Source organism: Dipodomys spectabilis, unplaced genomic scaffold (genome assembly GCF_019054845.1).
Source record: "Dipodomys spectabilis isolate Male_0828 unplaced genomic scaffold, ASM1905484v1 ptg000118l, whole genome shotgun sequence".
NCBI lineage: Eukaryota > Metazoa > Chordata > Mammalia > Rodentia > Heteromyidae > Dipodomys > Dipodomys spectabilis.
Window position 1 is genome coordinate 6,279,546 of NW_024870795.1, and position 14,668 is coordinate 6,294,213.

Below are 14,668 nucleotides of genomic sequence, written 5' to 3' on the forward strand. Positions count from 1 at the left end.
ATTCATAGGACAAGATGTGGAAAGGAGCTTCCACCTCTTCACTGTGCGTGCCATTCTCCAGGAACTTCCATGTGTTCAACTATTGTGAAGTCTCTTTTTTTTTTTGCTAGTTCTGGGGCTTGAACTCAGGGCCTGGGCACTGTCCTTGAGCTTTTTTTTTTTTCCCAAGTCTAGCACTCTACCACTTGAGCCACGGTGTCACTTCTGGCTTTTTCTGTGGTACTGAGGAATCGAACCCAGGGCTTCATGCATAGTAGGCAAGCATTCTACCACTAAGCCACATTCCCAGCCCAAGACTCCTTTGTTATATAATGTTATTACTTTTTTATTTTTTTGGAGGGGACAAGGGTTTGAATTCAGGGCTTTATACTTTCAAGGTAGGCGCTCTACCATTCCAGCCACTAGAAGCTCTCCTTTCACCCTTTGATTCTTTGGATTTAGAGAGGTTAAGCATTCTGGCTGCAGTACTGATTGGCTTTAAAGAGAATCCAGCTGAAAGGTCATGGATTTAAAACATAATTAAAATTTCAGATGGGTTGCCACAGATTTATATTGAGCAAGGGAAACTTGACCTCTATAGTCTAGCTATGTGCCTTGTTCTTGCTTTCAGGACATATACATATCTAACCCTGCATTTTCTGGTGAAGTACACATAACTCCTTCAGTATTCATTCCAGTGGTTCCTGTAGTTAGAAGTCACTGTCCTACCTGTCCCTTTAACCCATTCAGAGGGCTTCAGTACTATGGATCCCAGGCTACTTAAGGATGAGATCAGGCCTCTGAAAACATCTTTTTCAATTCCCCCATTTTTTTTTTCTTTTGACTAGTCATTGGGCTTGAACTCAGGGCCTGTTCACTATCCCTGAGCTCTTTCACTCGAGGCTGGTGCTCTACCACTTGGAGCCACAGCACCACTTCTGGCCTTTTCTGTTTATGTGGTACTAAGGAATTGAACCCAGGGCTTTATGTGTGCTAGGCAAGCACTGTACTAAGCCACATTCCCAGCTTCCCCAAAATTTGATTTGTTTTTCTCCTCAGGTAATTAAATGTGTATCTTGTGGACCTGGGCTTGGCTGGAATGTACAAGGGTCCTGAAGTTCCTTCTCTAGCTTCCTTCTGTTGAACTAATTAAGAGAAGATGGCAAAAGTCAACATAACTAGAGACCTCATTCGTAGGCAGATCAAGGTAAGTATTCCAGATCTCTCTTTTTTTTTTTTTTTTTATTTTTGAGTCCGGTCATGGGGCCTGAACTTTGGGCCTGGGCTAGCACTCTACCACTTGAGCCACAGCGCCACTTCCGGCTTTTTTTCTTATGTGGTGCTGAGGAATCGAACCGATGGCCTCGAGCATGCAAGGCAAGTGCTCTACCACTGAGCCAACTTCCCAGCCCCTCCCAGATCTCTCTGAACCAGAGCATGGAATCATTCCTTATCTACAGATTCATTTTTATAGATGTTAAAAACAACCACACACAAAAAAAGCTACTCAAGTCTAGAGTCACTAACTTGCCAGAGTCACACATAGCAAGTTACTGTCAGAACTGACTAGATCTCTTGCCTCCCATTTTCCTTCATCCAAGAACATGGAATTCATTGAGATTTCTCTGTCAGGAACTTATACTTGACTGCTAGATTAACATAGGCAGGTAAGGAAGAGAATCATCAGTGTAATGTGTTGTGCATATGCACATACCTGTATATGGAGGTTGCACAAAGAGTAAACATAGCTTTTTCATGTTGCTCCAGCTGCTGACTTATATAGATAATAGAACCTGGAGTCTGCAGCTTAGATTGTTTCTTTTCTTTAAAGCTTCCCCAGTCCTAAAGCTTGACCTCTACAGATGTACATAGGAGACACTCTTGATACCTGTGAGATAAATGGATGACAGGTCAGTCAAGTTCAGTTAGTCACATAGTTCTAGGCCTTGTCAGACAAACCTTCAATAAAGGAGCAACAGAGTTTGGTAGAGTAGATTCAACTATAAGAACTTCTAAGTTGGAGTTAGGAACTTTATATACCACTATTGTGCCAGTCCTGGGGCTTGAACTCAGGGCCCGAGCACTGTCCCTGCATTTTTTTTTCCCACAAGGCTAGCTCTCTTTCACTTTGAGTCAGAGCTCTACTTCCAGTTTTTAGGTGCTTAATTGGAGATGAGTCTCATGGGTTTTTCTGCTCTGACTTGCATCAAACCTTGATCCTCATATCTCAGCCTAGCAATGATTACAGGTATGAGAGCCACAGATACCTGGCTACCACTGCCATATTAATTACCTAGTTATTTTACTTCCTTACTTCCTTGTATCTCAGTTTTCTTTTTACCTCTCTTACCCCCTCCCCCCCCAGTTCTGGTTTGAACTTTAACACTTGAGCCATAACCCCCAGTCCTTGTGCTTTTAGCTTTCTCTTGTTAAATGGTAACATCTATGCCTACAGGATTTTTTTTTTTTTGTCAGTACCAGGTGGGTTTGAACTCAGGGTCTCTAGATAGCTTGGCTGGCACTCTGGCCATGCCTTCAGTCCATTGAAGAAATCTTAACATACATGAGAAAATCCTTCAAATGGTTAAGTGCTAACAAGATTTAAAGCTTAAATAACAGTTTAACTACATTGCATTGAGTATATGCTCTGGTCATTCACAAAAGAACTGAGATGTGTCCTACATGAGTAGTGTGCTTCTACACACTAGTGTGTATGCTTATATATATTTCTCTGCAAGCCCTTACCTTATCTAGTGTAGAGGTCTTTAGAAATCTTATTAGACTGGATGGCCCTCCAGGACAAGGACTACTTCATAAGGCATAGAGACAGTGGATAATTCTTTTGGATATCCCCATCCTCCACATTATATATCTTTAGAGTATGCCTACCTTAGTAGTATATCTACCTTAGATATGAGTACACTGTGCAACAAGTGCTACAAGAGGCCTGATCATGCCGGGCGCCAGTGGCTCACACCTGTAATCCTTGCTATTCAGGGGGATGAGATCTGAGGATTGCAGTTCAAAGCCAGCTCAGGCAGAAAAGTCTGTGAGACTCTTAACAGAGTATGCTCGTTCTTTCCAGCCTTCTTCTCCTCTCCTTATTTTTCTTTTTTCTCTTGTCCTTCCTTCCTTTCAACTTACTTTCTCCCTCCCACTTTTCCTCCTTCCCTCTCCCCCATTCTTTCTCTTTCTTTTTCTTTCCTTCTTTCTTTCTCTCTTTTCTTTCTCTCTTTCCCTTCCTCCCTCCCTCCCTCCCTCCTTCCCTCCTTCCCTCCTTCCCTCCCTCCCTCTCTCTCTCTCTCTCTCTTTCTGTCTGTCTGTCTGTCTGTCTGTCTGTCTGTCTGTCTGTCTGTCTGTCTGTCTGTCTGTGAATACTGGGGCTTAAGCTCAGGGTCTGGGCACTTTCCCTTAATTTTTTTTTTGCTTAAGGCTGCTGTTCTTTCATTTGAACCACTGCTCCATCTCCAGCTCTTTGGTGGTTAGTTGGAAATAAGAGTCTCACAGAATTTCCTGGGCTGGCTTCTAACTTCAATCCTCATATCCTCTCCTGAGTAGCTAGGATTACAGGTGTGAGCCAGAGGCTCCTAGCTCATTTTTATTTTTAAAAAGTACAACTGAGTACTGAATTGTTTGTGCTCTTCTGTTATGTTCTAACCCTTCCCCAGAGTAGTACAAACTCCTACAGGTCAATTTCTTGTTATTTTTTCTGGATCCTATAGTGCCCAGCACAGGACTGGATATAGGAAAAGTATACAATATATCATGTTGAGTTGAACCAAGGAAACCATGAGTTTGTTTCTGTTCTCTAGGAGCGGGGTGCCCTGAGCTTTGAACGGCGCTACCATGTCACTGACCCCTTTATCCGGCGGCTAGGCCTAGAAGCAGAGCTGCAGGTAAGAGTTCTAGTTTGTACGCTACCTGTTTTCCATTCAAGGCAAAGACAAGTTTTTCCTCTACAGATCATACCTAAAGGTTTATGGCATTTTATGTGGCATTTTTATTATGCAGCTAAATACGAATCTTTTTTTTTTTTTTTTTGGTTGGTGGTGGGGCTTGAACTCTGGGCCTGGGCACTGTCCCTGAGCTCTTCAGCTCAAGGCTAGCACTCTACCACTTGAACCACAGCGCCACTTCCATCTTTTTCTGCTTATATAGTGCTGAGGAATCGAACCCAGGGTCTCAAGCATGCAACGCAAGCACTCACCACTGAGCCACCTTCCCAGCCCCTAAATACAAATCTAGTTTAGTGATCTACATGGTCACCTAGAAATTATTTTTTGAATATATTAGTTGCTTCATGGCTGGAAAAGTCTTTTGAATTCCATATCAACATTTTAACTAATGGCATAGATAGTCAAGATTCTTACCTACATATGGGAATTTTTAATTTATGGGGTTTTCATATACAAACATACATAACATATGTATACTTTCTCATTTTAGCGTTAAGCAATGCTTTGAGGGATATAGCTAGTAAATAGGATTTGCTCTTGTTTTTTAGGTTTTTTGTTTGTTTTTGTTTCCAGTTCTTGGGCTTGAACTCAGGACCTTGGTCTGCTCAAGGCTAGCATTTACCACTTAAAGCCACAGCTCCACTTCTGGTTTTCCAGTGATTAATTAGAGATAAAAGGCTTATGGACTTTCCTGCCCTGGCTAGCTTTGAACCAAAATTCTCAGATCTCAGCCTCCTGAAGAGCTAGGATTACAGGCATAAGCCACCAGGGCTGGGCATCATGTTTTATTACGATATTTTCTGTTTTGTATTTTGATAAAATACTTTTTCATGTATTTTCATATATGTCACACAGCCTTGTTTTTGTTGTTGTTGTTTTTTATTTGTCTTTCCTGGGGATTGAACTCAAGGCCTGGGCACTATCCCTGAGCTTCTTTTGCTGAAGGGCAGCACTCTACTATTTGAGCCACAGCACCACTTCTGGCTTTTTTCTGTTTATGTGGTATTGAGGAATTGAACCCTGGGTTTCATGCATGTTAGGCAAGCACTCTACCACTAAGCCACATTCCCAGCCAGCCTTGTTCTTTTTTATGGCTTAGTGATGTTTTAGTGTATTGACATTTGTGACCATCAGTCTGTAATGGACACTGGTACTTACCTTTTCTCTCATGAACATGAGTATCCATGCATTTGTTTGTACTCCATTCTTTTGAGCATATATCCAGGAATAGAACTTCAGGAGCCCATATTCAGCTATTAAGCAGTTGCTAAATGACTACTACTTTTAAGCCAAGTAAAGATTGACAGGGTTGGTGTGGAACAGGGTTTGTCCCAGGGCTGGATGGAGTCCTCAATCCACTGAGAATTCTCTTCTTACAGCAGGGTGGTGACCATACTCAACACCAGCTAGTTGTCACCATAGAAAACAAGCCCTGCTCAGCAAGATGCTCTGATCATTCAAAGGAAGACTGACAGATCTAATTTTGCTAACTTAAAATGAAACCACTCAGAGAGATACATGTGAAGGCTGAATGTGGCCCTGAGTGTGACATTTTACAATCCCACCTTTCCTCTGGTTTGCAGGTTGATTTTACAACATGTGTGATACTTGTGATTGGGAGGAAAAAAGTCAAAAGTAAAAGATTGGGGGAAGAAACAAGGGTTCAGAGTCCATCTGTGGGTCACCTTTAGACTTGTGATAGTCTGGCTGGACTGAGTAAAGGGACTGAGGCCAGGCTATGAGCAACAAAGTTACTCTTCTCTTTTTTTTTTTTGGTCAGTTGTGGGGCTTAAACTCTGGGTCTGGGCACTATCCTTCAGCTCTGTACCTTACTTGAGCCTCAGCACCACTTCTGGATTTTTCTGTTTATATGGTGCTGAAGAATCAAACCCAGAGCCGCATGCATGCGAGGCAAACACTACCACTGAGCCACCTTCCCAGTTCAAAGTTACTCTTAAGATCTAGAGTAAGTGAGGCTAGGCTGTGAGCAGCTGCTCTAAGTACTAGGCCATCATGACATTGGACATGAAAACCATTATGATAGTACATATGTGTGTCCTGTAGCTGCTATAACAAAACAACCCAAAGGTATTAACTCACAGTTGTGGAGGCAGGGATCTGACACAGGCCTCCAGATGTTGCAGGCAGGTCCCTACTGGAGGCTTATGGAAGAATCCATGTCTCACCTTTTGTAGCTTCTAGAGACCCTGAATCCTTTATCTTGTAGTTCTTTCCTCCCTCTCCAGTGCCAACAGTGCAGTCTCCTAGTCTTCTCACTCTGACTCTGGCCTTTCTGCTTTCCTCTTAGGAGGATCCTTTTGGAGGCTGCTGTTAGCTGATTTGAAATAACAGACAAAGGGGCTGGAGGTGTATGGCTCAAGTGGTAGAATGCTTGCCTAAGCAAGCATGAGGTTCGGAGCACACCCAGTACTGCCAAAATAAATGAATAAGACATTTGCCCCTTCACAGTTTTTTGTTTCGTTTTGTTTTTGTTTTTTTGGAGTTTTTGATCATGGGGCCTGAACTCTGGACCTGGGCACTGAGCTCTTCAACTCAAGGCTAGTGTTCTTACCACTTGAGCCACAGCGCCACTTCCCGCTTTTTCTGCTTGTGTGGTGCTGAGGAATCAAACCCAGGGCCTTATGCATGCAAGGCAAGCGCTCTACCACTGAGCCACCTTCCCTCACAGCCCCCCTCACAGTTCTTGAGTTCAGAAGTCTAAAATCAAAGGAGGCTTGCCTTCTCCAAAGGCTCTAGTGTGGGTGGCCCCTGGCATCCATTCATTATCTTCATCTTCACATATGCTACTCTTCTGTGTCCTCTTTTTTTTCTTTTCTTTTCTTTCTGGCAGTACTTGGGTTTGAACTCAAGGCTTGACACTTGCTAGACATGTGCTTTATCACTGAGTCACACCTCACCCTCTTCATCTTGCCTTTGATATAAAAAAATTGTTAAAGTTTCTTTGGTCCCTTGGGCCTTTGATGTTATATCTGAAAAACCATTGATAACTCAAGGCTATGAAGATTTATACTGGTTTTCCTCCAAGTATTTTATTGTCTTAGATATTCTATGTAGATCTTTGATTCATTCTATATTCCTTTTTATATATGATGTTGTTATTTATATACATGTAAATATAATGTATGTGTGTATGTGTAAGTTATTCTTTTGCATGTGAATAGCCTATTGTCCCAGCACATTTATTAAAAACTCTTTCTCTACTGAATTGTCTGGCACTTTCACCAGAAACCAAGTGACTGTAAATATATAGGCTTATTTATGAACTTTCAACTCTGCTTTATTGATCTAAATGTCTGTCCTTGTATGCCAGTACCACTCTGTAGCAAGTTATGAAGTTATGAAGTTAGAAGTATATCTTCCAACTTCATTCTTTTTCAAGATTGTTTGGATATTCTTGGTTCTTTGCATTTCCATGAGTTTCAAGGCTTGTGCCACCTGTTTTTACAAATAAAGTTTTATTGGAATACAGCCACACTCATTCATTTATGTATTGTCTGTCTGCTTTAGTGATTCAGCAGCAGAATTGAGTAATTCAGACAGAGACCATATGGCACACAAAGCCTAAAATATCTACTAGCTGGCCCTTCAAAAAGTTGTCAGCCACTGCTTTAGGTAATTCAGTAAACTAATTCCTTAAAGCACCTGAAAACCAAAGTAGTAGCCAATCATCAATCTACTTCTATAGTGAGATAAATAATGAGTGCCTAGCAATGTACTGTAAATTAAGAGATGACTATAAAATGAAGTTCAACAATCCCTGGCCTCTTGAATCCATAGCATTTGGATTCCAGCCTCTATTTACCTCCCCACGCCCACTTTGTTCATCTTCCTATGTTCCCTTTGTCAGTGTGGTCTGTGCAGTTGTCTTCATACTATTGTATAGCATGCAAAGCTTTTCCCTACCTTTGTGTAGGAGCTTCCTTATACCTGGAATGCTTTTCCTTCTGATCTTTGATTTGTTCCCTCTCAGTATTCAAACTGCTCATCATGCTCATATAACAGTTGAAAGATTGAATAAGAGACCTTATTCTGTTATGAGTTATTAAGGCCTTGACCTACTATACTTAAAAATGTTTAGAATTTTAGCTAAAATGGACTAGTTGAAAAAGTATATGTGGTTTTTTTTATTGTTTTGAGACGAGATCTTTCTGTGCTACCCAAGGTAGCCTTGAGCCCCTGATCCTCCTGCAGCCTCCCAAGTACTGAGGATGCACCAAAAGTCTTCAGCCATCACCCAGCCAAAATCTTTTCAGCACTTGGATTTGAGTTCAGGGCCTTGCACTTGCTTGGAAAGCACTGGACCACTTGAGGTACATCTCCAGTCCTGAAATACATTTAAATTGTTCCTTTTCATGTCTTCTAGGAGAACTAATGTAAATTTACAACAGAGAGAGAGATGGATAAACATTAACCTTTGGAAGAATATTCTATATTCATCTGTAGTGAACCTTATGAAGAGAGCATAGTAACACAAGAGGAAACTAAATAAACACTGAGAGAAAACTAAATCTCACCAGCTGTATAAGGACAAGAGGTTTATCTTTCTGACCCAGTTGTGTCTCCCTAAACCCAGTAAATGGTGGCACGTAGCAGGTATTAAGTTTTAAGAGGGAGAGTTCTTAATTTTCAAAAATCAGTGTGGCATCATGGTGAAAAGCCAACCTTGAGCCAAGTGCTAGTAGTTCATGCCTATAATCCTAGCTATTCAGGAGATGAGATCTGGAAGATCTTGGTTTGAAGCCAGGTTGGGCTAAAAAAACCATGAGATTCTATCTCCAATTAGCCATTGGGAGCTTGGCTGGAGGTTGTATGTACAAGGAAGCAAGTTCAAGCGTGAAGCTCTAAGATCAAATTCTGGTAGAGAGGAAAAATATGCCAAGCTTGACACTGTCAGACATGAGCTCACATTCTGGTTGTGCTACTTAGTATAGTACCTTCTATACATTAAAGTTTATTGTCATCAGAAAAAGAATAGTAGTGGTATTTCCATCATTAGATTCTGTAGAGTACATATGAAGGGCACCATGCTTGATGCACAGTGAAATAGTGCTCAGTGTGTATTAGCCACTACTGTTGCAGTTACTGCAACCTTTCTGGGTTCATAATCCAGGTATAATGTCCTAAAATAAAGTGCATAGGTCTCAGAATTGAGATCATGACGTTTGACAGTTGTGTGGCTGCCACCACAACAAGATAGTTTTGCCCTTTCTGATACTTCATATAAATAGAATTACGTAGTGTATATTTGTTGTGTCTGGCTTTTTGTGTTCAGAGTTTTTTGAGTTGCATCCATGCTGTTATGTGTATCTCGTTCATTCTCTTATATTACTGAAAGGGACTCTGCTACACTCATATACCACAGTTTGCTTATCCATTCTGTTGGCTTTTTAGATTATTTCTAGTTTGTGACTTTTAAAAAACAAAGCCACAAACTTAGTGACCTAAAAACAACACAAATTTATTAGCTTTCAGTTTGTAGATCAGAAGTCAGACAGGTTTCACTAGGCTAAAAGCAAGTTGTTGGCAGGACTGTGTTTCTTTTTTTTTTGTTGTTTGTTTATTTGTCTTTTGTCGGTTGTGGGGCCTGAACTCTGGGCCTGGGCACTGTCCCTCAGCTCTTCAGCTGTAGACTAGCACTCTACCTCTTGAGCCTCAGCCCCACTTTCAGCCTTTTCTGCTTATGTGGTACTGAGGAATCGAACTGAGGGCCTCATGCATACAAGGCAAGCACTCTACCACTGAGCCACTTTCCCAGCCCCGAGGACTGTGTTTCTTTAGTCTAGTATAATCTCTTTTCTTGTTGTTCACAATTTCTAGAGGAAAAGACTCTTGACTTTTTCTTCTAAGCCAGGAACAGTAAGTCGAGAGTCCCTTTTGCACCTCCATCCCTCTAGTTCTCTGCAGCTAGGAAAGGGTCTCTGATTTTTAAGGATGCTTGGGATTAGATTGGGTCCAACTGGATAATCTAGGATAATCTCTCCATCTCAAGGTCCTTAGCCTTAATCACATCTGCAAAGTCCCTTTTGCCACCTGAAATAACATATTCACAGGTCTCAGAGAATTAGGGCAGAACATCTGTAGGGGGGCCATTATTCTGCCTACCACAAGTGCTCAACATAGCCTAGCCCTATGCCTGGCTCTTTGAAAACACCTCAGTGGCAGTCATTCAAGGTTCTCAGTGCTCTGGGAGATTCAGAGTCGGGGCTGTGACTCCTGGGCACAAGTAATTTAGAGCCTGATGGAAAAATAAGAGGAATACAGACAGACATGATTCTGAGGCAGGTAACCAACCAGATATATATAGGTTTTGACTAGTACTTAGGAAGGCAAGAGATCTCAGGTAAGCAAGTAGCAAGGCAGGTTTGAGCAGAGAATGTGTCAGTCAGGTAGGTAAGTGGAGCATCTGAGAAAAGAACCAGATGAGGATCTTTACAGGGCAAAGGGAATGAGAGAGATGAGAGGAACAACCTTTCCTAACTAGACAGTTGGAAAATTAGATTTGTCCATATCTCTCAATTCTTTCCTCTGGTTCCAGTGGACTCCTTTGATTAGTTCATAACAGAGACCTATCTGCCTTGCACTGGGCCTGGTCTTGGAGATACAGTCAACATAATCCACAAATCCTTTCTCAGGAAACAGCCTCCTTGATACAGAGCCATAATGCACACAGACCTGAAGAGGAGTTGAAACTGTCACAAGTAATAGCCTAACTTAAGTTCCCTTAAACCATAGTGAACTTGATTGGCTCACTTGATTAAAAGAGTAGGAGTAGATAGGAGTCATGGTTATTTCTTCCATGGACTTGTTCCTAAGAATCAAAAACTTTTTCCAGAAGCTTCCAGTCAGTACCTGTTTCACCTTGCATCTGGAATCACAGGTTCACTTCAGAGACAATTGTGGTAGCCAAGTGAATGTCATATACATTTGGTTTATGCCTGAGTTTCTGAGACCATCACTGTGGCAAGGATAATATACTTGTGCTTCCTGAAACTGATTTAGAGCAGGAAGATAATAACTAAATGTAAGTCACAGTGCTGTTAGGAAGAAGGGAAGGTGACGGACAGAACAGTAGTTTTGTATCTGCTCCTGCTTATTCATGAATTCCCAAACTTCACTGCTCACTTTCTGCTTTAGCATCTGCTATTAACTGTTGTAATCTCTCTTTTTTCCTCAGTTCAAATCCTCAAGATCATGATTAGCCCAGTTTTCCCTTCTGCACCAAGTTCTCTTTCTCTACCTTCTTGAAGTAAGCTTCAGAAGACCAGAGGCTCTGTTTCACACACTGGTGTACCCCAGCATCTGAGCTCTATCTGGCATGCAGAAAGTACTTGAAATGAATGGAAGCTAATCCTCATTATTTGGTTGCCCACGGATCACATACTCCTCTGAAAGCAAACTTTTCATTCCTGATGAGCTTGTTCATTGAAGAAACTGTTGACATGTCCCTTCTAGTGGCAGAAGCAAAATAGTTTTTAATCTTACTTCTATTACTCATTACTATCTAAGCTTCAGTTTACTTTTCTGCAAAATGGGATCGATAAAACATGCCTTTTGTACCTCAGAGGTGCTCAGTGTCTAGTGAGATTATAAGGCCTGTCCCCTTCTCAGTGTTGACTTACCCTGGAGAATCTAACCAGCGTCTCTCCATTTGTTCCCCCAGGGTCACTCGGGATGTGTCAACTGTCTGGAGTGGAATGAGAAAGGAGAGTAAGTATGAGCTAGAAGGTGCTGAAAAAAGGGGATGGGGGGAGAAGGTTGGGAGAAGGGAGTTTCTCCTCATGAAAAGAAACAGCTGTTCTCTGCTCTTATGGTCTACCCCATAACTGTCATAGTTATAATAACACACACTTAAACTAATAACCCAGGTAGACAGAAGGCTGGATAACCACCCAAACCCAGTCATGTGGACTTTCGTTTTGTTTGCCTGTACTAGAGCTTGAACTCAGGGCCTTATATTCACTCTCTTGCTTGCGCACAGCTGATGCTCTACTTCTTGAGCCATACTTCTAGCCTAGTCTCTAATTAACCAGCAAAAAGCTACACAGATTTTTCTGCCAAAGCTGGCTTCAAACCTCAGTCCTCCAGATTTCACCTTCCTGAATAGCTAGGATTACAGGTGTGAGCCACTGATGCCCAGCCCCGTTTTTTATAATAAGACAGTGTGTTCATCAAACACTAGTCTTATTATAGTCAGGAGGCTGAGATCTAGAAGTCACACAAATCCAGGTAGACAAATTGGACAGACTCTTATTTCTAATTTATCAACAAAAAGCTCAAGTGGCTCAAGTGGTAAAGTGCCAGCCTTGGCCAAAAAAGCCAAGTGAGAATGCAAGGCCCTGAGTTTTAGTACTAGTACGAACACACACCCACAACAATATGTTTAGAGAGGGAAATTCTTAGAACAAAATATTAGAGAACCTACTAATGTTTACAAGGTAACTTTGATGTCTGCCCTTCAAGTTCTCTGTGGCCTAATTACTGCTTATCAGCTGGAAATATGGAAGGCAGAAGGGGGGGTTGGAGAACTTGAGAAGTCAAGGCCCCTGACTCTGCCCACAGCTTGCTGGCCTCTGGTTCCGATGACCAGCACACGATTGTGTGGGACCCGCTGCACCACAAGAAGCTGCTCTCCATGCACACTGGACACACTGCAAATATCTTCTCTGTCAAGGTAAGCAGGACAAGCCACAGAGCAAGTGAAAAATATGACCGGGCTGTGAGCATACCTGTGTTAGAATGCGTTGTCCCATGTATTCCCTTGGGGTCACAGAAACCTGTGGTCTGAGTGACTGATAGTGATGCTTGAAACCCCATCTATTTTCCGTGATCATCTTCCTCTCTGCATTAATGTGAGTGGAAATGTCAAGGAATGGTTCTGAGCATGAACTTCAGAAGCAGATTGGCACTGGGTTTGAATTCCTTTTTTGCCTCTTGAAAATTGTGACCTGAACTCTTGGAGCATGTTTATTCTTTTGTTGTGTTTTTTTTTCAAGTGGCTAAAGATAGTCTCCTTGTGAGCTGGGTGCCAGTCTCTCACGCCTGTAATCCTAGTTACTTAGGAGGCTGAGATCTGAGGATTGTGGTTCATAGCCAGCCTGGGCAGCAAAATCTGGGAGACTCTGATCTCTAATTAACCACCAGAAAACCAGAAGTGGCGCTATGGCTCAAGTGATAGAGAGATAGCTTTGAGCAAAAAAAGCTCAGGGATAGCACCCAGGCCCTGAGTTTAAGCCCTATGACTGAAGGAAAAAAAAAAAAAAAAAAAAAGGAAAGAAAAATAAAATCTCCCTATGAACAAATGGAAAAAAGATCACTTAGCTGGGCTCTAGTGGCTCACGCCACTCAGGAGGCTGAGATCTGAGGATTGTGGTTCAAAGCCAGCCCGGGCATGAAAGTCCATGAGACTCTTATCTCCAATAAACCACTAGAAAACCGAAAGTGGCACTGTAGCTCAAGTGGTAGAGCACTGGCCTTGAGCTGAAGAGCGTAGGGACAGCGCCCAAACTCAGAGTTCAAGCCCCACGACCAAAAAAAAAAAAAAAAAAAGATCACTTAATTTAAAAAGTAGTAGTAGTAAGCCGGGCGCTGGTGGCTCATGCCTGTAATCATAACTACTCAGGAGGCTGAGATATGAAGATTGTGGTTCAAAGCCAGCCCAGGCAGGAAAGTCCATGAAACTCTAATCTCCAATAAACCACCAATAAACTGGAAGTGGCGCTGTAACTCAAGTGGTAGAATGGTAGCCTTGAGCTGAAGAACTGAGGGACAGCGCTGATGCCCAGAGGGACAGCGCTCACGCCCAGAGTTCAAGCCCCATGATCAACAAAAAAAAGTAGTAATTCACAGATTAACTTTTAGTTCAATTATATAATGAGACTAGCATGCCTGTAAGTAAACAGTCCTAGCTACTCAGGAGTATGAGATCTGGAGTGTCTAAGTAGAGCCCTAGAGAGTAAGCAATTCAGAGTAGGCCCTTAGTTCAAATCCTAGTAGTACCTATGTGTGTATGTGTATGTGTGTATGTGTAATTGAGTTTTAAACCATCTGGCATTGGTACTTCTAGGTGTTCTATTCATAGGAAATAAATCTTTGACTTGTTGAGGGAAGTTGAGCTGAGAAAGAGTTTGAAAGTGATTTATAGACCTTTGAAGCTTCTTACATGAAAGTAACATGTGGCTCATCCTTTTCTGATCCCAGAAAACAGACCTAGACCGAGTGTCTGTGAATCCACAGAAGTGCATGTGGGCCTGAAGAAGGGAAGAATTGTCTGATGCTTAGAGCTATTTGAAAAGTGTAGCACAGCATTCTGCATGTAGCAAATGTCCTACCACTGAAATTATCTACTCTTTGGGTACTTTGTCTACCAGATTTGAGGTTGGAGGAAGTGACTTATAAGGAAGGGTCTTTCCAGCTCTGAAATTCTAAAATGAGTGTATATAAGAATGAGACTGGCCTTTGGAAAGCGTAACTAAGCTAAGAAATATTTTATTAATATAAAGAGGATTGACAAGATGTCTGAACCATGAACTAGATTAGAGAGCTCAGATCCTAAAGCTGCCTCTTTTACAAGCTTTGGTTTTTACTGCCCATTCCAGCATCCTACTCTAGATACATTTCTATGATTTAAAAAAATTTTGTTGGCAGAACTGGAGTTTGTACGCAGGGCCTTCCACTCTACCACTTGAGCCATGCTCCTAATACTTCTTTTGCTT

General features: G+C 41.9%; 1 protein-coding gene across 1 annotated transcript in view; it reads left to right on the plus strand.

The window, feature by feature from the left end:
* Positions 1-14,668, plus strand: part of Wdtc1 (WD and tetratricopeptide repeats 1) — a 52,010-nt gene that overhangs the window by 16,272 nt on the left and 21,070 nt on the right. Inside the window, exons 2-5 of the mRNA XM_042688601.1 lie at positions 1,039-1,186; positions 3,792-3,875; positions 11,617-11,663; positions 12,516-12,627. Coding sequence (XP_042544535.1) covers positions 1,139-1,186; positions 3,792-3,875; positions 11,617-11,663; positions 12,516-12,627 — 291 coding nt within the window. The 5' untranslated portion in view covers positions 1,039-1,138. The remainder of the gene's footprint in view (positions 1-1,038; positions 1,187-3,791; positions 3,876-11,616; positions 11,664-12,515; positions 12,628-14,668) is intronic.